The 27,500-nt window shown below is 41.3% G+C and overlaps 3 protein-coding genes across 3 annotated transcripts in view; all 3 read right to left on the bottom strand.

Annotated features, from left to right (window-relative positions):
- The window catches only part of LOC138040168 (collagen alpha-2(I) chain-like), a 14,421-nt gene extending 7,439 nt beyond the window's left edge, over positions 1-6,982 (bottom strand). The window contains exons 1-10 of the mRNA XM_068885946.1: positions 6,961-6,982; positions 6,133-6,186; positions 5,346-5,381; positions 4,700-4,717; positions 4,580-4,597; positions 3,791-3,826; positions 2,278-2,310; positions 1,015-1,083; positions 372-398; positions 6-129 (exon numbers count right to left, since the gene is read on the bottom strand). Coding sequence (XP_068742047.1) covers positions 6-129; positions 372-398; positions 1,015-1,017 — 154 coding nt within the window. The 5' untranslated portion in view covers positions 1,018-1,083; positions 2,278-2,310; positions 3,791-3,826; ... (3 more) ...; positions 6,133-6,186; positions 6,961-6,982. The remainder of the gene's footprint in view (positions 1-5; positions 130-371; positions 399-1,014; positions 1,084-2,277; positions 2,311-3,790; positions 3,827-4,579; positions 4,598-4,699; positions 4,718-5,345; positions 5,382-6,132; positions 6,187-6,960) is intronic.
- An 858-nt stretch (positions 6,983-7,840) lies between these two features.
- On the bottom strand, positions 7,841-9,236 carry LOC138053134 (pulmonary surfactant-associated protein D-like). Its single transcript, XM_068899808.1, has 6 exons — positions 9,188-9,236; positions 9,052-9,105; positions 8,830-8,937; positions 8,369-8,422; positions 8,221-8,273; positions 7,841-7,898 (listed from the first exon to the last, which is right to left on the bottom strand). Exons 1-6 carry the CDS (start codon positions 9,215-9,217, stop codon positions 7,874-7,876), a joined length of 324 nt encoding a protein of 107 aa, XP_068755909.1. The 5' UTR covers positions 9,218-9,236; the 3' UTR covers positions 7,841-7,873.
- A 789-nt stretch (positions 9,237-10,025) lies between these two features.
- LOC138014540 (uncharacterized) overlaps positions 10,026-27,500 on the bottom strand; it is a 50,488-nt gene continuing 33,013 nt past the window's right edge. The window contains exons 25-57 of the mRNA XM_068861655.1: positions 26,975-27,028; positions 26,823-26,867; positions 26,000-26,053; positions 25,085-25,138; positions 24,479-24,532; positions 24,209-24,262; positions 23,874-23,927; positions 22,907-22,951; positions 22,112-22,165; positions 21,959-22,003; positions 21,809-21,862; positions 21,657-21,710; positions 21,024-21,077; positions 20,154-20,207; positions 19,953-20,051; positions 19,771-19,815; positions 18,635-18,688; positions 18,129-18,182; positions 17,045-17,098; positions 16,598-16,651; positions 15,538-15,591; positions 15,328-15,381; positions 14,765-14,818; positions 14,254-14,307; positions 14,082-14,135; positions 13,747-13,800; positions 13,588-13,641; positions 13,423-13,476; positions 11,551-11,604; positions 11,424-11,477; positions 10,908-10,961; positions 10,683-10,736; positions 10,026-10,151 (exon numbers count right to left, since the gene is read on the bottom strand). Of these exons, the coding sequence (XP_068717756.1) occupies positions 10,026-10,151; positions 10,683-10,736; positions 10,908-10,961; positions 11,424-11,477; positions 11,551-11,604; positions 13,423-13,476; positions 13,588-13,641; positions 13,747-13,800; positions 14,082-14,135; positions 14,254-14,307; positions 14,765-14,818; positions 15,328-15,381; positions 15,538-15,591; positions 16,598-16,651; positions 17,045-17,098; positions 18,129-18,182; positions 18,635-18,688; positions 19,771-19,815; positions 19,953-20,051; positions 20,154-20,207; positions 21,024-21,077; positions 21,657-21,710; positions 21,809-21,862; positions 21,959-22,003; positions 22,112-22,165; positions 22,907-22,951; positions 23,874-23,927; positions 24,209-24,262; positions 24,479-24,532; positions 25,085-25,138; positions 26,000-26,053; positions 26,823-26,867; positions 26,975-27,028 (1,863 nt within the window). The remainder of the gene's footprint in view (positions 10,152-10,682; positions 10,737-10,907; positions 10,962-11,423; positions 11,478-11,550; positions 11,605-13,422; positions 13,477-13,587; positions 13,642-13,746; positions 13,801-14,081; positions 14,136-14,253; positions 14,308-14,764; positions 14,819-15,327; positions 15,382-15,537; positions 15,592-16,597; positions 16,652-17,044; positions 17,099-18,128; positions 18,183-18,634; positions 18,689-19,770; positions 19,816-19,952; positions 20,052-20,153; positions 20,208-21,023; positions 21,078-21,656; positions 21,711-21,808; positions 21,863-21,958; positions 22,004-22,111; positions 22,166-22,906; positions 22,952-23,873; positions 23,928-24,208; positions 24,263-24,478; positions 24,533-25,084; positions 25,139-25,999; positions 26,054-26,822; positions 26,868-26,974; positions 27,029-27,500) is intronic.

Below are 27,500 nucleotides of genomic sequence, written 5' to 3'. Positions count from 1 at the left end.
CTCACCACTATTGAGATCTGGGTAGCACCTGCTAAGTTCCTTACAAGTCTTTGCTGGAAATTCTTTTGTACCATTTGGTTTCTTGTGTAGTTCGAGTTGATAATGGAGCAAAGCTAGATTGACTTGGAACTAAATTAAGACAAGAAAATCAAGAGCATTTCGCTACAATGGCCGAAACAAGAGACGTGAGCCGGAGATATTTCTGAAATTATCCTCTCCAAAAATGCCATAACATTCAACAATCGAGTTAAGCCTTGTAATTAATAGCTTTGAAAATTAGCGCTGATTTCCTGATAATTCTCCCGAGCAAGCTGGAAATATCAGGCAAATTGTCATTTGTGATGAACGTAACATAGCGTAACATAGCTTACCAGATCTACTGATGGCGGGTTTTCATTCTACAGAGAAAAATGAGATAAGTCAGGGAGAGAGCAAGTACAAGGAGAAAAATAACATTGTCTTCAGTGACGGAACCACCTTTAACAATTATCTGCGGCATGTTTTAGGCACCCATTTCAAACAGCGCTGATAAAGGGTTTCATGCAGTCTCAGTATCACTTTAAAACAGTTAGCATTCAATGAATGTGACGGTTCATCGGTTGTGACGATTCTTGCGTTGTGGCCATAGTAGGGAGCTTAATTAAGGAGGAACGTTTTTTAGACACGGACGGCAACCGGAAGAGAACATTTTGCGTGCCAGGACAGTGGTGTCTCCCAGATTTTAATACTAATCATCTCTGATGGAGAAACGATACTTAGCAATTTAAATGTGGTTGCGTGAAGATGAGTTAAAAGGGAAAACAGCTCACTTCCGGTTGCCGTCCGCGTCTCAAAAACGCGCGTGCTTAAGCTCCCTAGTACTTTCTAGGAAGTGAGAGAACCGATATCAAGTTGGAACTCGCGGGGTTTTCTTCCGTTTAAAGGGGAAAAAACGCACCGCAGGTCGTTTAGTGAGTTGAAAATCTTGGCCGGCTGCAAACGCAGTCATACAGACAATCTTTTCACAAGACCTACCATGGTGCTTCGATAAAGCTGTGCTTTCTCAGCGCCAGCATCGTACGAGGCTCGTTGATTGTCCCATCTCTGAAAAATGCACGTCAAACAAAGACCATAACATATTCTAAAGTCATTTCATTCACCTCTCACGGGATATAATATAACTTGAGCTCCCATTTAATCAGCTCCAAGCTGGCTTGATATGGTTCATTTGGCTGAGCATTGCAGCGCAAATCACACGGACATGGGTTTGAAAACCTATCAGCCGTCGATCCTTTTTTTTTTTCAGGCCACAATCGGCGTCAGAATTGCTGAGACACTCTTATCGTTTAGGATACTTTTCAAGCTCCGCGCGAAAATCCCCCCTCCCCCTCAACCCCGGAAAAATGCTGTGTTGTTTTCCGTTGCCTACGAACCTTGTAAACAGCGCTACATAACCATTGATTGGGGGAGTGGCGAAGGGGTATCCTGGATAAGTACTTTTTGGACTATTTTTCTTTGAAACCAATGTAAGTGTCGTTGCTAATGTGCTCTGTTGGCAAAGTGGCTCAACTAATTTTGACGCTGACTGTAGGTTGCAACTGCTTATCTTGTCTAACTGCAATGGTGTCTCTAACTTCCATTTTACGTAACAAGCATTTGAAAATCCATAATCGTTTTTTGTACCCGTAAAAATACGATTCCAACAAATGAGGATAGGCATGATCGGAAAAAATCGGATTGCTCCAAACAATATCCACCCCTATGATCTCCCGATTACTAGACTAATTTAACGGGAACATATGTGCCCAACAAATTGTCCTGCTCCCAACTAAGTGGCTTTATAGCCCGGGGGCGGGGGGTACTCCCTTAAAAGGGCTTAATGGGGACGTGCGGCCAGCCAGGGTATGTTTTTCGGGATTTTTGTCTTGAACAGGGTATCGAATTTATCATTTTTTGTCTTAATCAGGGTATCGATTTATCAATTTTTGTCTTAAACTGGGTTAAATGTCTTAAACAGGGTATCAAAAATCGGAATTCTGTCTTAAACAGAGTAGGAAAATCAGCAATATTTGTCTTAAACAGGGTCAGGGTATGAGGGGCCGCGCCGCACCTCCCCACCCAGGGATATATCGAGTCCCGTCGAGGCCGCCTGAATTTTCCAGGTGTCTATAGGAGACAATTTCTTAAATTGTCTAGTAAGTACGATGATCATTTCTTCTTTCGTACTGTATTCTTGTTTGCAAAGAAAGTAACCCCTTCAGAGATGTGGTATATGTTGCAAAGTTAAATATCAGATACCTGAAAATAACCGCTAAGGGCACCAAAGTCTGTCTGGTAGGAAAGAAAATCGCTTGTTAGCCAGGATAAAAGTTAAGCTTGTTGAAAGCAAGTAGATAGGATTTAGTACATGCAATGTTTGTGTTCGTTTATACTAGAGTCCTAAACCAGAGCATTTAACGATGCCTGATTTCAAGCCGAAGGGGAATAGGTACGAGTCTGGAAATTATGGAATTAGCAACTATTGATCCATATAGCCGGAAAGAGCACACCAAGATTTACAAAATCCCCAAGTTTGGTGTTAATCGGGCTAATTTTGACTGAGATAGAGCCATTTAAATACGTCAAAATTACAAAGTATCTCGCTTAATATAGACCTTATTCCAAAATGGCCGTCATTTAAATATTCTTTTGTTTTTATTCAAATTAGCCCATGATGCCTCGTTCTTAAGCTGAAAATTCAAAAGAATATTTTGCCTTGAACGAGGCATCAAGGTCTAATTTCAACAAAAACAAAAGAATATCTAAATGGCGGTCATTTTGGAATAAGGTGTATTGGGTCTATTAACACCAAACTTGGGGATTCTGACTATGTAGATCAATAATTGCTAATCCCATAATTTGTAGACTCGTACCGTGTGCCCCTCGGCTTGAAATCAACACCGAAAAGAAGCTACTTCAAAGAATATAACATATTAAGGGCCCTTCCACACTGTATTCGTTTTCTACAAACAGAAAACAGAGCCGGGTTTTAAAAAAACGCACTTAAATCTTTTTATGTCAAAAGTAGCGGTTTCATGAGGTCTTCGACCGTCCAAACTGGATAAGAAAGATAGATATTAAGAAAACGGAAGCTTTTGCTCGAGCTTGCTTTCTCCATACCACGCATGCTTGAACTGAGTCCACGCTACAATGCTGATGCCAGTGACGTATCCATTCTCGAAAACATCCGTTTCCGCTTGCTCACACTAAGATTGTTTTCAAAAACCTTCAGACAAGAGAGCGTTTTCGTAAAACGTCCGCATGCGTTTCCACACAAAACGCATTTGTGTGGACGGCCCCCAAGTGCAAGTAAACTGTCAATATTTTTTTTAAAACATGTATGTGCAACAAGTACGTAATATGAGTTTACTAAGATCGCTGCGGAATGTTATGACGTTGATAACACGAAAAAAGGTAGTATATTCATGAATTTGAACCGATGGTTATAATTGAGCCCCCTGTACCGTGAAAAACCAAGATGGCGGCGAGATCTGGCATATTAGGCTTGGGTTCTAGACTGTATCCTGGAAACATGCAGCACATACTCAATAAAGATCTTAGTCGATTCATGCAGAGTCTTTCTCGAGAACGCCAAAATCGAGGAAGCAAAAGAAAGGCTCTGCTAGCAGGGTGGTATACGATATAACCAGAGGAACTTTCTAAAGCCCTTTCACCGATAAAAATAATTCAAATGGATGAATGCCACCTCCTCTTCGTCTTCCAGTGCAAATTGCTCATTCGAAGTCCGAGTCAAAAAATAAGGAAAACTTACCGTGGGACCGGGTGGGCCAGGAAGTCCTTGAGTTCCCTGCAATAACATTTGCACAACCATACGGATGTCATTTGCTCCGATAGAGTAAACAATTAGTACACTGGTTATATTGTTCAATTTCATCAAACTTTTTGTTGTCTGTTTTAATTCAAAAAGACATCTGCGACGATTTAAAATGTCTAGGGTAACAAGGTTGCTGAAGCAACGACGCCGTCCTCGAGAACGAAAAAGTTCGAATAACAATGGGCCAGTTGTAAAGAGTCTTTTCATAAGACGAAAAATAAAGAATTTTGGAATCGCTTATTTCCAGTTTCAAGTTTCCCGCACACCGCCATCTTCAGTATTAATGACGAGCGAGTCGCGCATCATAACAATACCAGAACTGTTACACGTCACAATTACTCAAGATGGCGGAGACTTGGAAGGGTGAAAACAAAAATAAGCGATTCTGAAATTCGTTTGTTTCGAATAGAAATATTCTCTTGGAAAAACAAAGCGAACAACTCGAAGAACAGTTACATTTCCTCAGCTGATATAACACCTAATACGCTGAAACTTTGCAGGGTTACTAAGTAAAGGTGCTCTTTTAATTTCTGGTATCAGTTTTTTATTCAGTTCAATTTTAACTCATTTAAATCCGTTGCCGCCATTTTGGAGAAGGTTCTATTACGTCCGCGCGGAATACAGTTAGTCGAGGGAAAAAAAGATTTGAAACCGGCTTCAAGGACCTTGCATTTCAAAGACCAAACATTAAGAGAAGTAAACTACAGGAGAAGGAAAACTTCATACCGGTTGTCCTGCGATGCCCTAAAAAAATGAAAAAAGATAATGTTTTATAAGAAATTCAAATTTTTTGTAAATTCTTGTAAGCTTCAGTAAATTCAAGGATGATACAACAGCTTTACTTACTCTAACTCCAGGGTCCCCCTTGGCGAAGGAAATAACAGAGAAAAAAGTTGATCGAAATAGGAACTGATTAAATGGCAATAAATTCAAATTGATGAATTGGTCATAGAGCGAGTTTCAATCGAGTGTCGTAAAACCAAAACCTAAGTAATTAGTTTGGCCAATCAAAAAGGACGAAGACAATCCGGTAAACCAATCAAAACTCGAAGTAATTACACGTAGCCGACACAAAGGGCGGGAAAATGTGCACGCGCGAGCCACGATTGGTTTTGGTTTCACTTGTGATTGGTTGAAAAAGTGGCGCGAGAACTTTGAACCAATCATAAACCAAAGCAATTCGCTAATTACTTTCGACACTCAATTGAAAACCGCTCTATGAGCACTTTAAATAAGATCTGAACCCAGATGGAAGCGTTGACAACCAAAAGAGGGCCCTTTCCCGGTTTCCAAACTAGCAAGGAAGTAAACCTCTTAAATTTGGGTTTAGTTAAGTGGATGGATACCGTCTCGTTCTTATATTTAAGACTGCAAATGCGTGAAACGAGGGCGCCGTCATTTTCCGTTAAATGAGCATGGACATGAATTGAAGGACGCGGACCGTTTTGTGATCAAAAGAGAAACGAATAAAAGAAATATTGTGTTGTCATACCGTTTGTCCTCTGTATCCCGTTGGACCTTCAGAGCCCTATAATCAACAAAGAACTTTCTACGTTAGTGACCATTTCACGCCTCGATATTACCCGGAAAAGCGCTATGAGTTTTTTTCACTTTTTTCCCCGAAATTCCTTTACCTTTTGAGATAAAAAAAAGTATAAGAAATCGCATGAACGCAAGTGCATTTCGAGATTTATGGTCATAGTGATGCTTTGAAAGTCCTCAAAATTGCACGAGCCGCAGGCGAGTGACTATAAATCACGAATTTCATACGATTTTTTATTTACCATATACTCAACAAAATCACTCCATCGACGGTTTTTTCCCCATAGCAACTTCCGCATTACACTCTGTAACCTCTTTTGCACTCTATAACCCATTTATGCTTTCGTCATTGACCAACCAGAAACGCGATATTTTGTTGAGTGCATGATAAATAAAGTTATACCTGGTAGATAATGGTTCACATATAAGCGTTCACAAAGCAGCCAGGTGGACAAACCACTTTATCACTATTCCGGCTTAAAATGAATGCAACAAAATGATTCGAGACCTAACTTTTTAAGTTGCATTCATCTTAAGCCGGAATAGAGTGAAACTATGTTTAAACGTATACATATTTATAATTTGTATGAAAATTTCTCTTCAAATCCCTTTGCAATTGATTTGGGATAGTAGGGCCAAAACCTTGAAATCTTTAAATTTGCATGCCACGCCCCTAGAGGGTACGAAACAAAGATGGACAACCGCTTTTCACGGTCAACACCTGTGCACCAACTCACTTGTAAACCTTGGCGACCTTCAGGGCCAGGCGACCCTTGCAATCCCTTTGAACCCTGAAACAAATGTCAGTCCATCAACATCTTCATCAATTTCTTCACCCATCAATATACTCTTATAGCTTCAAAACACGACAACTTCTTTTGCTCGCAATCAATGTCTCAAATGTTGACAATTTCACTGTAAACCCTCCATTTCACCGCTAAAATCTCTCTTACCTCTCTCTCAATAAACATGGAATTTTCGCGTGGCAATCACAAGAGTGAACACTGAAAGCGTGCTGTGCTTTTATACTACAATAGCCACCAGGTATAGCTCAGCCCAAGGGAGTTCATGGGAAGATTTGATTCCTGTTGGATTTGCCAATATACACTGCCTGACACTGTTATTACTAGGTAGCGTAATAAGCATTAGTATTCTAGTCTACCATCATATATCTTTCTTTACCCTCGGATTTTAGAGTAGCTTGGTGTAGCTAATATCTCCGAGCATTTATCCTCCCAACCATGATACACCACCAGAAGACAGACACAAACACCGGGGAACTACATGCCTACTTTGCGACAAGTGTGTGGGTTCTTTTACGTCCCCACAGGATTATGAACATTGAAGGGTTATGAGACGGGACCTCCGGTTTATCGTCCTTATCCGAGAAGACTAGAGAGTCTAACCATTTGCAGATGTAATTACAAGCAGCACTTCTTCTCAGTTATTTAAAGACCCTGAGTGTTGGTCCGGCGGAGTTGAAACTCACGACCTCCCGCGTGACAGACTTACGGTGCTCAACCAACTGAGCCACCGGTTGATATTACCTCTTGCAAAGCTTCAACCCTTTCTCCACGCGGACCAGGTTCACCTTGAATCCAAAGGACGTCGGATCCCTAAGACATAGGAAACAAAGTTGAAGCAAGCAAGTAATGGACTCAGAAAATCATGCTGATATACGTTGCATAAAACTGCTGATCTGATCAGCGCAACTTCGTTTCTTCTTGAACTCTTGATAAAGCTGATTAAGCCACTTGACTAAAACGTCAGAGCCAAGAGACGTTGCGTCCATCACCGTTCAAATCGACACCGAGATAACGCCTCATAGTGTGTGACTTACGATTGAAAGCTTTGTAACTTCAAATCGCTTTTCCTGTGTTAGGATTACACGAGAGGCAGCTCTAAAGCCGAAGAAGTCCCTACTGTTAATGTTTACGAAGTCAAGTAAAGTTGCCAGTCACGTATCACAACAAACGCAATCGTAACTTGTCACTTCTCACAGTCCCTGCACCGTTGCACGTGACTATGAGAAAGCGTGACAAATTTAAATCTGTCACTGTGACTAAGGTTCACGGTCTGAGGCGAAAGCATGTTTTTACGATGTAATTCTTGGTATCGATATTCGAGACTTCGAACAGTTTTCCGCTTTAGATTTCCAATCGCGGCGTCTAAGAGATTTGAAGAGGGGACTGGCATTGTTAGTGGAAAGGAAACTGCAAAGTTTATTGTTGTCTATGGCACAAATCCCACTAATACACCTCTTTCACCCCCAAAATTTTTGCTTTCGATTTCTCTTGGGATATCTCTTGGGATATCTCTTGGGATATCTTCAGGATATCCTCAGGAGAAATTGCAAAACAATGATTAAGCAAACTTCTGGGGGGGGTAGGGGGTGTATTAAGGGTGTTGTTGGGATGTAGGCACGTTAGAGATTTTTTAAAATTACCTTAAGGCCAGGCCCTCCAGGCTGGTCCCAGCTCACCAGGATCGCCTCGGTCTCCCTAGAGAGAGGATATGGACAAAATTTGATTTGTGGTGACTGTGCCCTGCGCGATGTAGTTATAGCCAAGGGTTCGCGGGGATTTCATTGTTCCATTGGTGATCAAATAAACACTGTGTGCCTGGTTTTTTTTTTTTTATTTTTTTGGTTTTGGTATTGGTTACTTATCACTTCTTATGTTTCAGTTGGTCGTATTTTTTAAAATCCTATCGGAGAGTAAGCGAAATCACTTTAATCATCTTGCCAATTTTGTTTCCAACTTGCCAACTATTACCCAACTACCACCAATGATTAAATATCGAGACTCGTAAATAAGAAATACCTTTGGATCCGTCTGGTCCTTTTACTTCCTAAGTCACCAGGGCCACCGCGGTCTCCCTGAAACGAAAAGGAGGAAAATGAAATCGGAGAAAGAAGAAGTCATTCATTTTAAGGGATTCGGTTAAATCGGAGGGAGTCTCAAAGTAAATTACCGTAGCACCGGGTTCTCCTCGAAGACCAGGGCCACCCGTCTTGCCAGACGTTCCCTACAACAAGCAAAGAAAGAAAGATGAAGCACATAAAAGGGGTTTAATTTCTTTATTTATTGTAACGCAGTTCACGGAAAGCGACGATAAGAGGGATTGTTTTATAAACGGCGCTATTCAAGCCAAGCGCAGCTTGTAGTTCGTTTGTGGAAAACAATATTTGAATGAGAATGATAACACAGACACAGACGGCAGACAGATAGAAAAAAAGAGTGCATTAACAGCGACGATCAAGGAGGACTTCCGAGGAAAGCTCCGTCCCATCGGTTTTTAACATGGTATAAATCCTCTTCGCTTTATTTTTCATACATCCACACAACAACAACATCTTTATTTGTACCTTAAAGTTATCTTATTGGTAATAGAAGATTAAGTTAACTAATAAATAAGAAAAGGTACGGACTTACGTCAGACCCACTGGACCCAGGCGGCCCTCTTATCCCAGGAAGACCAGGTGTACCGGGAGTCCCTGGTAAACCTGTGCTGCCTTGTAATCCATACTGTCCTACTTCTCCCTAGAAAAGATTAATACGTTCTCAGAAGAGTGTGTAGAGAACTCAGCAGTTGAAAACCTTTAAAGTGAACAACAAGAAAAATATACTGATAACACTAAGGCGTTTCTGACTTACCTTAGGTCCAGGCCGTCCTTGTAATCCGACAAGCCCCATCATTCCGGCTGGTCCCTAAAAGAATGTCATCGGAAAACGCACTTATGTTTTGTCCTTTATTTTCAATCCAAAAACCCGAAAATGCCGTCCTACTTACAATGTTTCCTGCGTCTCCGGGAGAGCCCATTTTGCCAGGAAGACCACTTTCGCCCTAGAAGAATGACATTAACGGAGCGGTTTTCAATTAAAAGTATTGTAAAACAGTCACTGTGATAACAAAAGGTTCGACATAGTAGCCAACAATTATTTACCGCAGTTGTTCGGGAAGAAGTGTTCAGAAAGGAGAAAAATGGGGCGTGGAGTAAGCCTTTGTCAAGTCCAAAGAACATTTTTAGTCAGAACGATGAAACGAACTCATTTTTGATGAATGGTATATGAAATGAATCATATATGAACTGCGGATATGAAATCACGTAAAGCTATGATCTTCGCAGTTATGAACGCAATTTTTACAATTGCGTAGAGAAGCCTGAAAAATTCAGGACTTCAACGGGGTTTGAACCCGTGACCTCGCGATTCCGGTGCGACGCTCTAACCAACTGAGCTATGAAGCCACTGACGTTGGGAGCTGGTCATTTGTGGGTTCTAATGGTCCCGTGAGGAATGAATCAATGATGAATGGTATATGAAATGAATCATACATGAGCTGCGGATATGAGTTCAAGTAAAGCTATGATCTTCGCAGTTATGAACGCAATTTTTACAATTGCGTAGAGAAGCCTGAAAAATTCAGGACTTCAACGGGGTTTAAACCCGTGACCTCGCGATTCCGGTGCGACGCTCTAGCTAACTGACGCTGGGAGCTGGTATTAGAACCCACAAATGACCAGTTCCCAACGTCAGTGGCTTCATAGCTCAGTTGGTTAGAGCGTCGCACCGGAATCGCGAGTTCACGGGTTCAAACCCCGTTGAAGTCCTGAATTTTTCAGGCTTCTCTACGCAATTGTAAAAATTGCGTTCATAACTGTGAAGATCATAGCTTCACTTGAACTCATTTTTGCACGCACCACTTTTCCTATTACTCCATCTTTTCCGCTTTCACCAGTTTCTCCGGTCTCTCCCTGCGGAGAAAATGCAGCCACATAAAAATTAGACAGGTTTATTAGTAGGAAACCAAGATGAATTTTCCTCTCCTTTGGTCCTTCGATCGTAAAAGTTTCACCAGAAATATAAACCCTTTATTCTCTTCTGAAACGGCCACTTATAGATTTCCCTCTGTCTGACGCCAGACGAGTTTACTCGTCAATGTGGTGGAACCCCCTAGGGGCGAAAGGCTTAACAACACCTACGTCCACCTAAAAACTATGTCCCTTTTAATCGTTTCCCTCCTAAAACGACCACTTATAGATTTTACTGTCTGACGCTAGACGACTTTACTCGTCAATGTGGCGGAACCCCTAAAAAGCGAAAGAATTAACAACATCTTCGTCCACCAAAAACCTATGTCCCCTTTAACTATTTCCCTCCTAAAACGACCGCATATAGATTTTACTGTCTGACGCTAGACGATTTTACTCGTCAATGTGGCGGAACCCCCTGGGGGCGAGAGGGTTAAGTGGCAATCCACATCAAAAGCTGTGTGACGTTCTTACCTTATCACCTGTTTCCCCGATGTTTCCTCTTCGACCCATCGTTCCAAGAGGACCCTAGAAATCACGTAGCTGGAGTTAAAATCATTGCCATTGTTTATCTATTCATTTTAACATGATCTATGAAGTTTTATTTTCAGATGACATTCCCTTGACTGCCGTCTTCGTTCTTCCTTGAGTTTCATGCTTCCTTAGGAATAAAAAAAACACAAATACGCATGTCCTTACCTGTGTCCCCCTCTGTCCGGGTGGGCCTGGAGTTCCAAGGGTTCCACGTGGGCCCTAATTTAAAAAACCAAAAAGAAACAACGTTTAGAGCGACTTTCGTATGACCTTGAAAAAGAGTTCGCCATTTTTTTTCACGGACCAATGTTTGCCAAGACTAAAACTAAGCCTCTCCTTATTCCCGCCAAGGAAACTCCTAATATGGGCAGTAAACAGTTCGATTGCCCAATCACATTACTGCATTTTAAATGACGTCAAAGCGAAACGCTGATCGCTTTCAAGAAAGTTCCATGCAGAGATGACGTTGTTTGCATCCGCGATCACTCAGCCAATGAAAATTTGCGCTGGTTTGTTTTTGTTCGATAAGCCAATTAAATGTTTTGCATTTTTGTTTTCGTTCTGTTTTTACGTTTATTTTTCAAGGTCATAGGAAAGTCGCTCTGTGAAGTTTACACACAGTTACATCAGTGTCCACCATCCCACCAGCGAGAATTGTTACATAAATTTAAGCCAACTTACCTGTAAACCAGTTAATCCTCTGCCTCCAGCAAAACCATCAGGACCTGGGTAACCCTATCACGTGACAGAGATGATACTCCAATGAAAATTCGTTATTGTTTAAACTTTGACGTCATTGCACACCTACCGGTCTTCCATCGTCTCCTGCATTTCCCGGCATTCCACCTGTACCTCGCGAACCCTGCAGGAAGACGTTTAAAACTGGGGTCATACAGATGTAATGGGTAGATAATATGAGATGAGGAGTTCTAGGCCAGACCTTAATTAATTTTAAATTGTGAAATTGTTTCAGTTTACTTTGACAGTTTCACGGCCTCACCAACTTCGCGGCAAGCTTATCCAAATAACTGCTATTAGCCGAAAAAGGCCACTCAACTGAATAGTGCTTTTCACAAGACCGCAGATCGGAGGCGATTCACCCCAATGTAGAAAAAAAACTGACATGGTTTTTCGTCATAAACAAACCCCTTCAGTCGGTAATTTTCTTGGTCGGTTGTCTTCTTTTCGCTTAGTGGCTGTCAAGAAGTTGGATATTTCCAGAGCAGCGAATATCTTTCACTAAATAATTCATTTACGAGCATTAACATTCACTATCATTCTACGTATATTTTCCTTCCTTTTCATTGGCCGAGATCCCACCACGTGACCTGCAAATAACTGCCTACAAATAAGTGTTCTGCTGCAAATAATATTCTTCTCATGCGTAATTGAAACCACACTCTTGTGTGAAAATGGCCGTTCGCTTTCCTGAGCTTTCAGAAAGTGATTCAATAGCCATTTTCACGGTTAGTTTTTCTCATTTGCATTACAATGTAATCCAGGATGTATGCGAGGCAATTTCGGGCTATTTTGTAGTTTTAACCCGAAATTGCCTCGCACTCACGTTAGATTACATTATAATGCAAATGAGAAAAACTAGCCGTGAAAAGGGCTATTGTTGGGAATTGTAAAAAACAAACTCAGTCATCGAATGATAAAACAATTATTGAACTCGGTTATCGCAAAATATCGTGATTTGTCATTGTCTCGCAGATCAATTACTTGTCTCAGCCTTCAGCTTCGGCAAATAATTGATGTGCTCGCCACTGACGAAACACGATATTTTGCTCAACCTCGCCCAATAATTGTTGATAGGGAGCTTAAGCACGCGCGTTTTTGAGACGCGGACAGCAACCGGAAGTGAGCTGTTTTCCTTTTTAACTTGTCTTCACACAACCACATTTCCATTGCTAAGTATTTTCTCCATTAGAGATGACTAGTATAAAAATCTGGGAGACAACACTGTCCCGGCACCAGAAATTTTCTCTTCCGGTTGTTAAACTCCCCAATAATTATTGATCTACTTCACAGAGCGCCACCCTTAAACACTTCAGAAGGCAAGATAGATGGCCTAGCTTCTTAGCTGAAGCTTAGTGGTGGAGTATTCGAACTAGTAATCGGAAGTTCACCGCTTCAGCTTCTCTTCGGAGAATACCCGCGTCGTTATCGATTAATACATCCATGAACAAGAGGTTACGGGTAGCCTACACTTCGAAGGAGTTTTTAGCCGATTTCCTTTAAAATTCACAGTATTTCTGCCATTTTTTATGTTACAATATCTTGATCAATATCCAATTCAATTCCGTAGTCCAAAGTCCACATTCCGTGACCCAATCACATGGTTAAGTGTGATCGTAGAATAGTTGTTCACATTTAAAACTGCTGTCTCCAATCAAAACCAATAAACAGATGCTTTACAAGTTTCTACGATGGTATATTAAAATATTCATACTTTTTCTTAACAATACCGGGAGAAATTAGTGTAACCGAGTCATACGATGACCTAAGGCGTACTTTGCCTCAGACTGAGAAGATGCCGAGTTGGAATCTTACTTACGCATGCGCAGCCGAATTGCGCCACCCCCCCCCCCCCCCCAAAAAAAAAAAAAAAAACAAAGTCCAAAAGCGGAGCCGAAAACTATACTTTGTTCATCGCACAAAGTAATTATTTTGCACTTGCCGTTTGTCCAGGCTTGCCACTTACGCCAGGGTTCCCTGCATCACCAGGTTCTCCCTGAAAAACGAATATTACCATATCTCATCTTTGTTACATCGTTTCCGTGGTTACAGAACGAATTGAAAGATCACCGCGTGCATTTTAACTGTATAAAGTGCAGTTACTAACCGATGGTCCCGCGGGTCCTTGAGGTCCCGTACCACCCGGGATTCCACTATCGCCCTAGTATTAGGAAGGAATTTAAAAAGTGACAATGTCAGACAGTCCTCGTGGTTGTTGCAGAACTAACTCTGGGATGTTTATTATGATCTGTGCAATTTGTCCTACCAGTGACCCGCGATCTCCCAGTACACCTTTCATTCCGTAGTGGCCAGGAGCTCCCTATATGTGAAACAAGGAATACAGAAACGTAAAAAGCTACAAAAAGCTTTAGTGTCGTCACGCAACGCTCCGGAGAGGAGCGTTGTGTGATGACCCTAAAAACGGTTGTGTAGCAGACTAACAAAAAGCCGGTTCAGTATTGAATTCAATCACTTTACATGTAGCAGTCTTCAACTTTTCCTTTGCATACCCAAGGTCGTCCTCTATACTTTGTCAGCTCAATAAGCCCACTTCAGTTCAAAAAATATTTTCGAGCAATATGCAATTTTCAAACAACCTACTTCCTGCCCTTGGTCTCCCAAAGATCCAGCTAAGCCTTCTTCTCCAGGGAAACCCTGCAACAAGAAACTGTCGTCTATTGAACTGTATTCGGCGATAATGATTTAGATGAAACTTTCTTCAACATCTGGCTTGAATCTCAAATTTTAAATTTCGTGATGATCCTTCACTCACTTTGATTCCTGGGCCGCCTGGGAGACCACGATTTCCAACAAGGCCGGTAAATCCCTGCATAAAAAATAACAAAGCAAAAAAAAGCGAACTTTAACACCAGCTTTGACCACCAACATTTAACTTTCCCACCCATTTATCACCTTTCAATCCTGACTGGATGCAAGAGCGTGTTCAAGACCCGGCGTGCCTGCACTTTAGGCTTTCTTCTGCACTTCGCCTCACGAGAGTTTCATCTCCTTTACGTGACCGTCCACTTTTCACATCTCCGCTAGGTAGATTTCGGTCAGCCTCTCTTCCTCTTCCTATATACCACAAGCTGCGTACTCGGATGATCACAACTCCGGAATACACAGTCTCGAACTACCTCGAACGCTGAACATTTTTCTGGTAACCAACAACTACGTTATCTATGGCCAGATGAACACAATACGATCTTAAGTGCCTACTTACCAGAGGCAACAATCCGAAACACAAGAGAGAAGCAAGGAATCGATCAAAAACGAATCCTTACCTGCACTCCCTCAAATCCTGGATTTCCGTTGTCTCCTTTTCCTCCGCTTGGACCCTGAAAAAAATGCACTTTGAAATCACACAGTGGGACGTACACGGCGTCTTCGAAAACAAAAGTTCACTTGACCAATCACAGACAACGTAGGCCATCAAACGAACCAATCAGGGCACGAAGGAAACGTGAGGCCGGTTCCGGCGCTAAGCGAAGGAGAAAGTATGAAAGCAAGTCGCAATTGAATAACCTGGATGCGTAAGAGGAGAAGTTATTATTTTTTACTTTGCTTCAACTTACGACAGATCTAAGGACCCGGGCAAACAACTTCAACATCGGTTCGATTTTGTTGAATGATGTTAAAGGATGTTGACTGCTGGGGTGGGAAATAGGTTTAAAAACATGATGAAAACTTCTCCTCAAAAACCAACATTTGGCTTTATTTGCGTTAATTGTGAATTTCAGTTGACCGTGTCCCTAAATTAGTGCTCCAGCGCTAGAACGACTATACACCTAAATAAAGTTCCTTTCCTTTTCGTATCTCTGGACATTTCTCCCGTATGAGCACATACCTTATCTCCGCCACCTCCAGGCAAACCTGGAATTCCTGGGTCTCCAGATGAGCCCTTTGCAAATAAGACAAATTGGAAAAAAATCATTAATCATTAATTATTCGTTGGCTCCAAGTAATTTACATACTACTGACTCTAAGGCAACCAACGAATGAAGAAATGCGAAAACAAGTCAATTGACAAGTCAAATTCAATGCGAGTTTTTCCTACTTTTCCACCGCTGTCACCGCGAGATCCACGCTTCCCCGGGATACCATTAGTTCCCTAAAATAAGTAAATGTTCATTGTGAGGCTGGGGTTAGGATGACGATGTTTTTGGTGATGATGATGATGATGATGATGATTATTATTATTATTGTTATTATATTTAAAATTGTTGTCATGTTCACAACTGCAGATCAAATCTATGTGATCTTCACAATCAACGATAGCGTCTGCTTGACTACTGTCGGGAAAAGGAAAAAACCAAACGACATTTCTGGTGAACCTGGGAAAAGTTGGCAGGAAAAACTTTGGGAATGTCTGGTCGTTCCTCAAGAAACTCCACACTTTATTAGAGAAGTTTGCAGAGCAACTTTCGTTGTCAGATCTCTGTAATGGTCACCTACATTACGAACTTCATTATCCAAAGTCTTACGACTAATTCTCATCTAACAAAATAGTACCATGCGAGCAGAGGCTCTTTCGATCTTCCTAGATAAGTCGAAAAGAGGAAGAAGACTCTGCTTTGCCGCTCATCCAAAGAAATGGACGAGTCAGTCCAGTTTCGACTTGTCAAATCCAATTATTTAGTTTTTGCGCATGATCAATCGCTACGCGTCATCAATATTTTGAAATTTACAACAACGTGACAATATTAACTGTTAGAATTCCCATGAGTTTTTCCTCTGTGTGTCGGTTACAGAAACTAGTCTGACTGAAACCTATAAGTTTTTCAGTAAAAAATGAAATGGCATTTTAAGAGTATGGCCTATCTTGAGTTTCCAATGAAATGATTTCTTGATTGTCGTGTGTTTCCCAGAGTTGTTAGAAAATATCCCGACTGTTTGTTTTCGTTTTGTGCTTTTGTGGCTACTGGTCACGCGTGACTGACACCGAATACATTTAAATTTTTAACGCACGCTCAATACGAAACGTGCAGGCCGCGAGCAGAGTTTCCTCTTCCTGACTTTTCTAGGAAGATCGCAAGAGACTACTCGCAGGTAACAAAATAGGTTCGTAAGAGAATTGCTTTTTCCTCCAACCGTCTTCGTAGTTAACACATACTCACATCATGTCCGTTGGTTCCTCGTTTACCTTGGCTTCCCTTTTCTCCTTGGTGACCCTTAAAAATTATACGAAATATATTAGTCCTGGTAATATACAATTGAATAAGAATCACGACTTATGGCGCGAATTCAAAAAACGTAAGGCAAGAGATGAGGAGGAACTATCCCTTGATTGGTCATTCATCAGTTCGATGGGACGAAAAGGGAGAATTCGAGGGACAAAACTGGCGAATCAAGTCGTGTTTAATGAACACTGCCCGAAAAAAAATGTTTAACTTCTCCCTGGAGGAGACGAAAATGGAATGACAGAAATGTGCCAGACAAAAAAAAAGAGGGCTGTGAAACTTTTTTCGTATATTTTAACGGATATTACTTGCATGTACAGTAGTGTCTATGCATGACGAGTTGTGCTTTTCTAAGATAATGTTTGATTTTTGCGATGGACCTACCGTTTCGCCATTCGAGCCAGAGTCACCTGGAGGTCCTAGAATGCCCACTGAACCCTTGAGAGAAATACAGCCAAAGCGATACGTCACAAAATCGTTTGATTTTCAGATTTCAAATTAATTAACAACAAGAATTTTTTTTTTAAAGCGTCTATCACCTCAACAATCTTTTCGCCTTCATTTACAGTGCCCACTCGTTTTAACATATTTCGTTGCTTCTACAGCCTTTTGCTGAAAACAAACTTTTCTAAAAGAGCTGGGTCCCGTTTCTCGAAAGTCCCGAAAACGTTTCGGACCCGACAAGTCATTTGCGAAATTACCATCCGCTTGTAAAATAATTCTGAAGTTTGATGCATTCTTAAAATAGAGAGAAAATTGTCACACCCGAAAGAAGCCCGAAAAGTATCGGGACTTTAGAGACACTGACACCTGGGGCTCGTTCCTCGAAAGTCCCGAAAACATTTCTGCCCTAAAAGCCATTTGGGAAACTGTCAACCACCTGTTTTAGAAAGACGATCTTTGAACATGTTTCCAAGGCAACAAAAAGCAAAATGTTTGTGAAGTTTGAAGACTTAAATGCTTTCCGTTCTTGAGATACAAAGGGAATTGTGACACCCGAAAATGGCCCGTAAGTTTCGGGACCTTCGAGACTGAAACGGGCCTCTGGTCATAGTTCTAACTATGACCGAGCAATGGAGGGGAATGGGGTTAACACCGAGTGTCAATCCCATCAGTCGCGTGATTCAATTTTTGCGTCTTGCCATAAGTACAGCAGCTTTCTTTCACGGTTTTCTCTATGAGCTGGACCTTTTACCTTGATATTCCATTTCTGTCAATTTTTTTGATGGTTGCTTAATAAAGTGCTGTTGCGTTGTTTTGTGGCTGACAAATGGCATTCAGCGTGTAAGAACATGTATCTAAAATTCACTAATGCTATTGTAATTTGCAAATGACTTCAGCGATCAAGCTTTGAGATGAAAGCAAAAAAAACTGAGGGCGCATGAGAAACGTTGTGGTTAAAAATAGATGGATGTACAAACTTCATAAGAAATTGGTGACGCCCCGCCACGATTGCAAATCAACTTACTATCCTTCCGATAGGACCTATAAGTCCAGGCTCTCCAACCGGGCCAGGTAATCCCTATCAAGAGACAGCAAATTCCTTACAATCATTATCATGTTGTTCTTGAACAGATATCATACAAATAAATTTAGACTTATCGTATATTATGAATATTAAAAACCGCACTAGTAACTCATAATACTTATGTGAACAGGTAGGTGTTTTACGACCGAAGATGTCCATTTCTTGATGTGTGTGCTTTAGTTTGAGTAACCAACACGGTATAAAGCACTGAAAATACGCCATCAACGTACATATTACCAGTTTTATAAAAAAAAAACACCTACGTAGCTGCCTTTGTGAGAAACGAGGTTTTGTATTACTCAGTGATCACGAATTACGAGTTTTCCGGTTTCGCTGGCACACTTGAAAAAAAACCGTTTTTCAAACCAAATGCGCATGCTCAGTATGTCAAACGGATGTAGTCGTTTGCGAACTCCAATCTAAAATCCTTTTGTCTTTTAACCTACGATTCGTCCAGGTCTTCCTTGGTCACCACGTCCGCCTGACATGCCAGGTACGCCCTAAACAAGAACGAAAATAGCACGTTAATAAGGAACAAACGTTCTAGTTTCGTTAAAACGGAGACGGACCAGAATTTGCCGCGAAATATGACAAATATAAACTGGTGAGCGACGTTTTCTGAGCGGGAAATTTTGGCGGGAAAAAGGGTCTCCTCCTCCTGTTTCCCTACCCAACCCCATGCTCGGCTCAATTCGTTCGCCTAAATATTTTGATTCCGTTCCAAAGCGGAACGTGGTCTCAGGCTAATTTATACAAGGCTACGTTTACACGGCTCCGGACAAATTTTTGCACGAACGAATTTTGTACCTGGACCGCCTGTTTACATGGAACAGTGCAAATTCTGTTACAGATAGCAGTGGTGTTTACATGGGTCCGTGCAAATTTTGAGACCAGTCGTAGCATTTCAATGACTTTTTTAAACTTTCTGCTGTGATTCGTTAAGCTAATGCTTTAAGCCAATCAATCGCGTTGTAGCCAGCTGAAGTACGCGGCAAATCAAAATGTGGAGCGATAAAATAAATGCGTTGTTGCACGTAGTTTTAAACTAAAAAGTCGGAAAAGCAGGCGAAGGAGTTCACTGGAAGACAGTGAGGAGCAAGTACGAAGACATAACCAAAATGGTTTTGGAAAAGTACCCTGATAACAATAAGAACAAATTCCCCCGAGGAAGCAGGAAGCTTCAACAAAGACAGAATCCTAAACAAACTAAAAAGTATCGTGCTTTTGGTTTTTGTCAAATTCGATTTTAAACAGAGGGAAATGTAACTTTGTGAAAGTAAGAAATTGCGACCTTGAAACATTTTTGCTTAGCAACGAAAAAATATAAGTAGATTCCATGCCTTCACCACGCTAACCGTGCAAAACCTTGCACGGTTCGAGTGTTTCCACGAGTCCGTACGCATAGTGGAACCGCGCCGGTCAAAAAGTTGACCTGCTTTTTTCAGGTCCCAAACTTGCACACTTAGCCGTTCAAAAATTCGTCCAGTTCCACCGGTCTCGTGTGAACGCAAGGTGCAAGTTTTTGTCCGTGCACAAATTTGTCCGGATCCGTGTAAACGGGGTCGGCTAAGACGCAACTCACCTTAGCTCCACTTTCTCCCTTTTTCCCAGAGTGGCCCATGGAACCCTATATGGATTAAAGACAAAGTTAACTTCTCTGCAAAAAGAGAAGGTCACGGCGACTAATTCCCAAGATCAAATGAAAAAGTTTCGCAATGGAAATCTCCTGTTGTGTAAACAGCTAACAAGTGAAGATTACAATACCTGGTTTCCTAGGAGACCATCCATTCCTTCGTCGCCTTTGGAACCTTTTGTTCCAGGAGTTCCCGTTTCTCCTGACGACCCAGGGGATCCTGGTAAGCCCTAACAATAGGGAATACGCCAAGGAAAATTAATATTTCATTGGATATCACTGGAAAGTTAACTTTTATAGTTGGCAGGAAAAGAAAAGCAATGCAAGCTCACCGTTTCTCCTAAAAGTCCCATTGAACCAGTCTCGCCGACTTTCCCACCAGGCCCCTGTGAACAAAGTAGAGTTTCAAATTAGGCAAGTTTTCGTGGATGGTTTGTGCGAACATAGGGAAGGGGTGTGGTCCAGCGGTAACGGCGCTGGGTTTCCATGAAGATGCCGCGGGTTTAATCTTCCAATAACTTAAAACACAAAGCCAGATGAGGTTTTTCAGCATATGATCTTTCAGATTTGGAATATTTCTTTCGCAGCTCACTGTTATAAGGCGAATCTGACAAAATCCATATAGGAAACGTGCTCGTCCCTTGTATGGCAATTTACGACAGCTTGGATTCTGGATTCCTCTCTGTGGATTCCAAATTCCACGTCCTTTATTTCCGACTACCACTTGGTATATTCCGGATTTCTGATGTGGCCAGATTCTGGAGCTCAAGCGCTTAACTGATGGTTTCTTGTCGTTACGCAAAAAAAGAAAACAACAATATAGCAACAACATATATAAGAAGTCATAAACACAAGGACGATGACAAGGTATAAAAGTATAACTTCAAGTTATTGTAATCATTTCACAATTATTTCCGACCGTTCGGCATGGAATGGATGCACTAACTTTCCAGGAATCAAATTGGTAAGAATCAAGGGCGAGGCTGTTTCGAAAGAAAATTTCTTGTCGGGTTCTTAACTAGTTAAGTCCTCAACATCAACATAACCTCGAAATTGGTCATTTCACGTCGGAGAAGAAAGGAAAATAAATGTACTAAAATGTAAAGGACCCGAGAGCCATTGCAGAGCCGTTGTTATCGTCTTTCATCCATAATCCTTGCCGTCGAAGTTTTCGTTATTACTTTTTATGAACGTTGTCTTACCAGTTGTCCAGCAAAACCAGGTGCTCCGATCGATCCAGTTGGTCCAAGATCGCCCTGTTAAACAACCAATACTGTGACATATTAGAGCGGTTTTCAAATGAGTGTCGTAAAACCAAAACCGAAGTAATTACTTTAACCAATCAAAAAGGACGGAGACAAATCCAGTAAACCAATCAAAACTCGAAGTAATTACACGTAGCCGACACAAAGCGCGGGAAAATGTGCACGCGCGAGCCACAATTGGTTTTGGTTTCACTTCTGATTGGTTGAAAAAGTGGCGCGAGAACTTTGAACCAATCACTGAGTGAAGTAATGCAAAACCAAAGCAATTCACTAATTACTTTCGACACTCAATTGAAAACCACTCTAAAAAGGAAAAAAAAACACGAATAGAAAATCCCGAATGAATTTAGCCAGAGGCGATTAACTCTGGTTCAGAGATGGGGTTGTTTGAGTTTAAAAATTCCCCTGTTCCGATGTACCGTAACATAGCTAAAGCATTTTCCCGCGCGTGCAGCTTCGATCTTATTTATGTCCATATTTGGGCATAAAATTGGTGTCCGAAAATTGTGTTTCTGATTCAGCGCAAAGGTTTGAACCACAGAATGAAAACAAGGAACGCGCTGGACAAACCTTAGGGCCCTCGGGTCCTTCTTCCCCTTGTATTCCAGGCTCACCAGCCATCCCCTAGCAATAGATGTTAAGAGTTATCGAGTTTATTAAAAGAAACACGCTTGCTAAAATGTTGTTCGATAAATCACACACGTTTGCCCTCAATAAACTACCGTCTCTCCTTTCACTCCCATTGGTCCAGCAATTCCTGGGTTGCCAGGGCCACCCTAAAATTTAAAAACAAAAATCACACGTCAATCACTGTTTTTATTTGAATTACTGGCGTTAAACTACACCAAATAAAGTAGGGGAAATCTATTTACCGGGGACCCGTTTTCACCGGGGGTGCCAGAATCTCCTTCTTCGCCCTGTTGGTCGAAGTTCACACAAGGCATTGAGTTAATTGAAATGTGTACACTAGAACGTAACGAAGGGAAAATAAGGAAATCAAAAAAACAAAAACAGAAAAAAATTACGTGTAATCCTGCAGATCCAGCACGCCCTGTCCTTCCTGTCACTCCACGGAAACCCTGCGATTTAGGAGAAATCAGTGTTTGATCTAAAAAGCTGCTAGACTTACGAGTTGTGTGACAACAGTTTTTTTTTTTATATCATACTTCTCTCATGGTCACAGTCTGAATTACTCTGTTTGCTACACCATTGCTTTGAATTCCTAGTTCGTACAATCCATTATTTAACTTGTATGTATAAAATTCATGATCTTGAGGTATCCCTGTGCTACTGGGCTTTGTTCATGAGCTAGAGGGCATTACCCTTCGAAACCAAAGACAGAGCTACACACCTCAAACTGAGGCCATGCCATTTTTTACGTCAATCAAAAGCCAAAGCCCGGATCGAACAAAAAGTTTATGTTTAGAACATATCCTTGGCAATCAAGAGAAAATGACAAAAACTGTTAGCGGGATTGTATAAAAAGAATGACAGAAACATCTGCCCAATCAAATGGCTTAGTTTCTTCGTTTTGAGGACTTGTCACACACGCAGGACGATTGCTCCTTTCTCATTAAACCCTAACAGGCGGTTAACACATTACATCACGGCCTTAAGGCTGGAGATCTCTCATTAGCTTTTTTGTTCGTCATCCATCATTTGGACATTTCGCCATTTTCGCCAAAGAGGTTGGTTGCAAACCATCTATTGTTACCGACCTTGAAGGCTGCAACAAAATGCCGCATCGGTGCTTCCCTTGCGCTGATGAACGTGACCACAATATATGGACGTTTCTAAAAACGAACTGCTGACAAACTTACTTGTTTTCCAGGAGAACCAAGGGGCCCGTAACCTCCATCATCTCCCTGTTTATAAATAAAACGAGCAACTGAACTTTCGAACTTTTTATTCAACCGCATTTACGAAAATGACTTAGGGTGCGTTCGATTGAGCGTATTCCGGAATAAGAATACATGGAATATAAGTTAGAAATCCTTCGTTTTTACAGAGATTCACATTAAAATTGTCAAACATTCGCTAAAATGTTATTTTAAACATATTTTTATTATCCTTGCTGCTTTGAAACGCGCCAAACATACCGTTTTAATCATCACTCCTCGTATTCTTATTCCGTATTCCGGAATAGGGTCAATCGAACGCGCCCTCATTCTTCTACATACCTTACTGCTTCCGCTTAGATTCATTTGTAGAATTTGCTTTGATTCATTGTATCAAATTTTATCATTGCCGCTATCTAAATATGTAAATACCGATCATTTCCTGTTATTAAGGTATTTTCCCTTCAGTAAGTCACATATCCTACCCGTCCAAACCAATAACCAAAAATCTCAAGTTTCATCCGACCTTGAAACGAGGAAGCCTAATATTCGTTTCATTTTAGGTTTTCTAACCCACTTTTTACCGCTTGTCTACTCATTGGCCGTGATCTCTATTCTTTTATTTGAGTGGTAAAAAAAATATAAACTTGAATTACGTTCTTCACCAAAACAATAGACAATCAAGTATTGGCCTTATTGGGAAAGAGAGGGGGGCCAAGCGTTAATTCTTCCCGCGGGGTGTGGGTAAGAGGAGAGTCGCGATCTCTTCACCCAAAAGAGTTACCCGAACCTTGCGCGAATTTGAACTGGCCATCCTTCTCAGTTAAAATTTTTAATGAAGTATTAAAAGTGTGAATAAGAAAAGTTCAAAAGGCTGCCCTAGCACGTGCGAGAATCATCCAAGCAAAATAATAATAATAATAATAATATGTGATCTGCTGTCACATACCCGGTCACCTGGCCTTCCCAGATTTCCTTGCAACCCTGTTGCTCCAGGAGTTCCCTAAAACGAAGAAGGACAATTGTAGAACGATTAAAATTAAGCTCGGTGGGGAGACTGGATAAGGGTCACGAATAAACACGCGCAAAAAAAAAAAAGCAAAACAAACTTGCTTCTAGCAACGTGTTGAAGAGTTAAGCGAAACTCCTAATGGACAGGCGATTATTTCATGCACAAACATTTCTAAGCATCAAATCGTCGCAAGAAAGTTTGTGTTTGATGACCAAAAGTGTTAAACAAGTTCTTCAGCGCGATAATTACAAAAAACAAATGAGTCATTAAACCTTTAGCCCACGTTGTCCGGTTGGTCCCTTGTAGCCTCTCGATCCAGGAAATCCCTGTAAATCAAGAATGCATAAGCGATTTAGGTGTCGTATACGTCGTAAGACTTTGATTAGTTGCGGAGTCTCCTTATTGACGAAGCCTCCTCTCCAAAATGTAGTCAAACAATTTTCTCCCATCAATTAACAGCTTTACATGAAAATGGACTCTGTTTTATAAGCCAATTACTGGAATAGACCATATAATAAATAGTCCGAAAACTCAGAACTCACCCTGCCGCCCACGATACCCACTTCTCCTGCAGCACCAGTATCCCCAAACGGGCCCTATGCAAGAAAAATATATCATTAAAAGTGGAAGTAATTTTATAAGAAATGTAATAACGAAAAGACCAGAAAAAAAAACTGACCGCATCAGGCAGAATTTAATATTGAGCATTTTTACATTTTCCGATTCTGGAGGAAAACTGTTACAGTACTTAAACTGACTGTCCTTGTTAGTTTAAAGGAACACTGATTTATGTATTTATATAATTATTTATCCCTTGCATTATGTTACATTTTCAAAAAACGCTGCAAAAATTGACCTTGCGTTTCCTTTAGTTTCTGTTTCGACTGGTACACTACCGTGTCCGTCATGATCAAACCCTCTACTCCTTACATTTCCAACGACAGCAAACTATGCTACGCCCTTTTCATATTCAGTACTGATAAAGTGATTTGCTCTCTCCCCGCCTTATGCTGCTGCGTTTGTAAATAACCATTCCTCGATCTGGGCTCTGGACACATTGAATTCTGCGTACAACTATACATGTACTTAACAGCCGGGGTAGCTGTAGTGTCAATTATAACTAGTGTATAAATAGGGTATACAATTACCCGTTTGCCTCTTCGGCCCCGAATACCACGTCTTCCTCGAATACCGTCTCTTCCCTGCGGAGAAAAGAAAAATGGTAGTTGCCCTTGCAGGGTTTTGAACCCGTAGGGGCATCTTAGAAGAGAACCCCGCACGGGACAAGAAGACGCGCAAAGGATCAACGAAAGTGATTGCGGCGTTGTATTGTCGCCGAGTTTCAGGATAGAGGCGAAAGATCAGGTTCGCACGTCAACAGTGCTGCAGTACGCAGGTGATTTTCTCTTATTTCGTTGACAAGCGTTGAGTTGACGGGTGCCTCATTAAAATAACGACAACTAGTTAAATGGATCGATCGCTTTGCTTTTAAAGTAACAAAGAAACGAAGTCCTTTCAGTCTGGTAGAGCTTAGCAGATCATATAATCACCGACAATGATCTCATCATTAACAATCTCTACCCTGCTAGCAGAAAGTCACTTCTACAACTTTCCTTTGTATGCAAGCGGGTAAATCTCGCCCGTCCTCAGTTTGCCGTTCTGTTAAGCACATGCTGCAAAATCTAATTTGAAGATAAAGACAATTCAAATATCCGCCTTGCCTTCTGAAAGCTCAGACAAGAATTTGGAAGAGTCAGGATACCTTGATTAGCTCCATAACGAGTTGCGTGGCAATATACTTAAAGATCATGTAAGAGGTTGGCTAAGTTCAGCATTCACAAATTATGGTTTTTCTAAGCTCAATACAGAACTGTCGTCTGCATAATTTTTCATAGATTGAAAACATTCTTGATACGAAATTCGGGAAGAAAAAATTTTTGGACCACTTATATCTCAACCGATACACGCAGCGGCTTTCCAATGTGGACCAATTGTTGGGTAAAGCTATTATAATACCCTTTTAACTTAAAACTAGTCAAAAAATTAAGTTTCATAAAGATTACCGATTTTCCTTTGTCCCCAACTTCTCCCATTTTTCCAGGCTGTCCGTAACTCCCCTAAGAAGATAATGCAAGAGAAAATGAGGGGACAGAGAGGGAGGCTCAGGGCGTTGGCCGGGATATGTCATGTCCACAAAAGTTATTTTTAGACGAGCGGAAGTCTGTCTTCCGAGACGTCCGCACGCAGTCTTGCCTCGCTCTCAGGTTCTTAGTGAAAAGAGAAAAAGGCGGCGCACGTGAAAGGCTGATGAATATTTATTTTCTTTCAAAATCAGCCCGAGGTTGGCTGGTTGCATGCGGACGTCTCGGAAGACAGACTTCCGCTAGAACAAAGACTTCCGCTCGTCTAAAAATAACTTTGGTGGACATGACATATCCCAAGGGCTGGACCGGGAGCCTCCCTCTCTGCCCCTCATTTTCTCATGGATAATGTTAATATGAAAACACCTCATACAAGACTCGTTTACTGTTTCTTTACCTGAGTTCGATAAGTTATCGTATTGTAAAATGTAGGTAAGAGGCTGATAAAATGGGTTCTAAGAATGAATGCTCTACATTCACAGATTTCTAAGAAGGAGTACACTGAATATTCCACTTTCGTCATAAAGCTAGCACATCACCACGAAACAAAGATGTTACAAGCTTCCCTTACATGAAGAATTACAGAGTAACTCAATCATATGGACTTCCTTTACGGCTTGGTTTACAGACAAAAGCCACCAATAGGCATACGCCATTACAAAAGTGAATGGATTCTTATGTAACATTCTTATTGTTCCACAACAATGAAATGAGCTTTTTACAGCAGAAATATTTGAACACTCACTGTAGATCCTTGGTATCCCTGTGGTCCCTCTTCACCAGTGCTACCCTAGATGGAGCATTCAAACACGTCAATCAAACAATTTTGCTACTGTTTTTTTTTTAAAGTCGAAGCTTAATACACTACACATAACTATTTTAGCAGCGTGAACTCACCGCATAACCATCTTCTCCCTGTAGTCCCATTTCTCCAGTTGGACCATGGTCGCCCTTGAAAACATAACAATTGACATGTCTGAAAATGCGATATACAATCTTTACCGATGCCAGGCCTTCAGGTATACCGACAATTGTTCTAAGAGTAGCGATCTTCAAAACGCAGGTACGAGGCTGTGGGAGGGGAGGCCAAACGTCCCCTCCACACCACCCCAACACGTGCAATTCCGGGATTGTCCATAAAAGCAAGAGACATACTGTAAAAGAAGATGAACCAGCGAGCCATGCCTTTTACAGGGTACCCACAGATTCTTTTGCATTATTTCACGCATCATGTTTGTTAAAGTTCATTGATTGTCTCGAAAAATGATTGTCGCAGTTGCTACAACAGGTTGCAAAATTGGCGAGACAAAAATCACCTTTTCTAGCTTTGAATACCCATCGGATCTAGAATTTCAACCTTTACCACTTCCCCTCCTCCCCCCCCCCCCCTTCCCCTCCCTTCCCCCTCTTTCTACCACTTTAA

Source organism: Montipora capricornis, chromosome 1 (genome assembly GCF_036669925.1).
Source record: "Montipora capricornis isolate CH-2021 chromosome 1, ASM3666992v2, whole genome shotgun sequence".
Taxonomy (NCBI): Eukaryota; Metazoa; Cnidaria; class Anthozoa; order Scleractinia; family Acroporidae; genus Montipora; species Montipora capricornis.
Note: the sequence above shows the minus strand (reverse complement) of the source record. Positions and strands in the feature narration are given on the sequence as shown.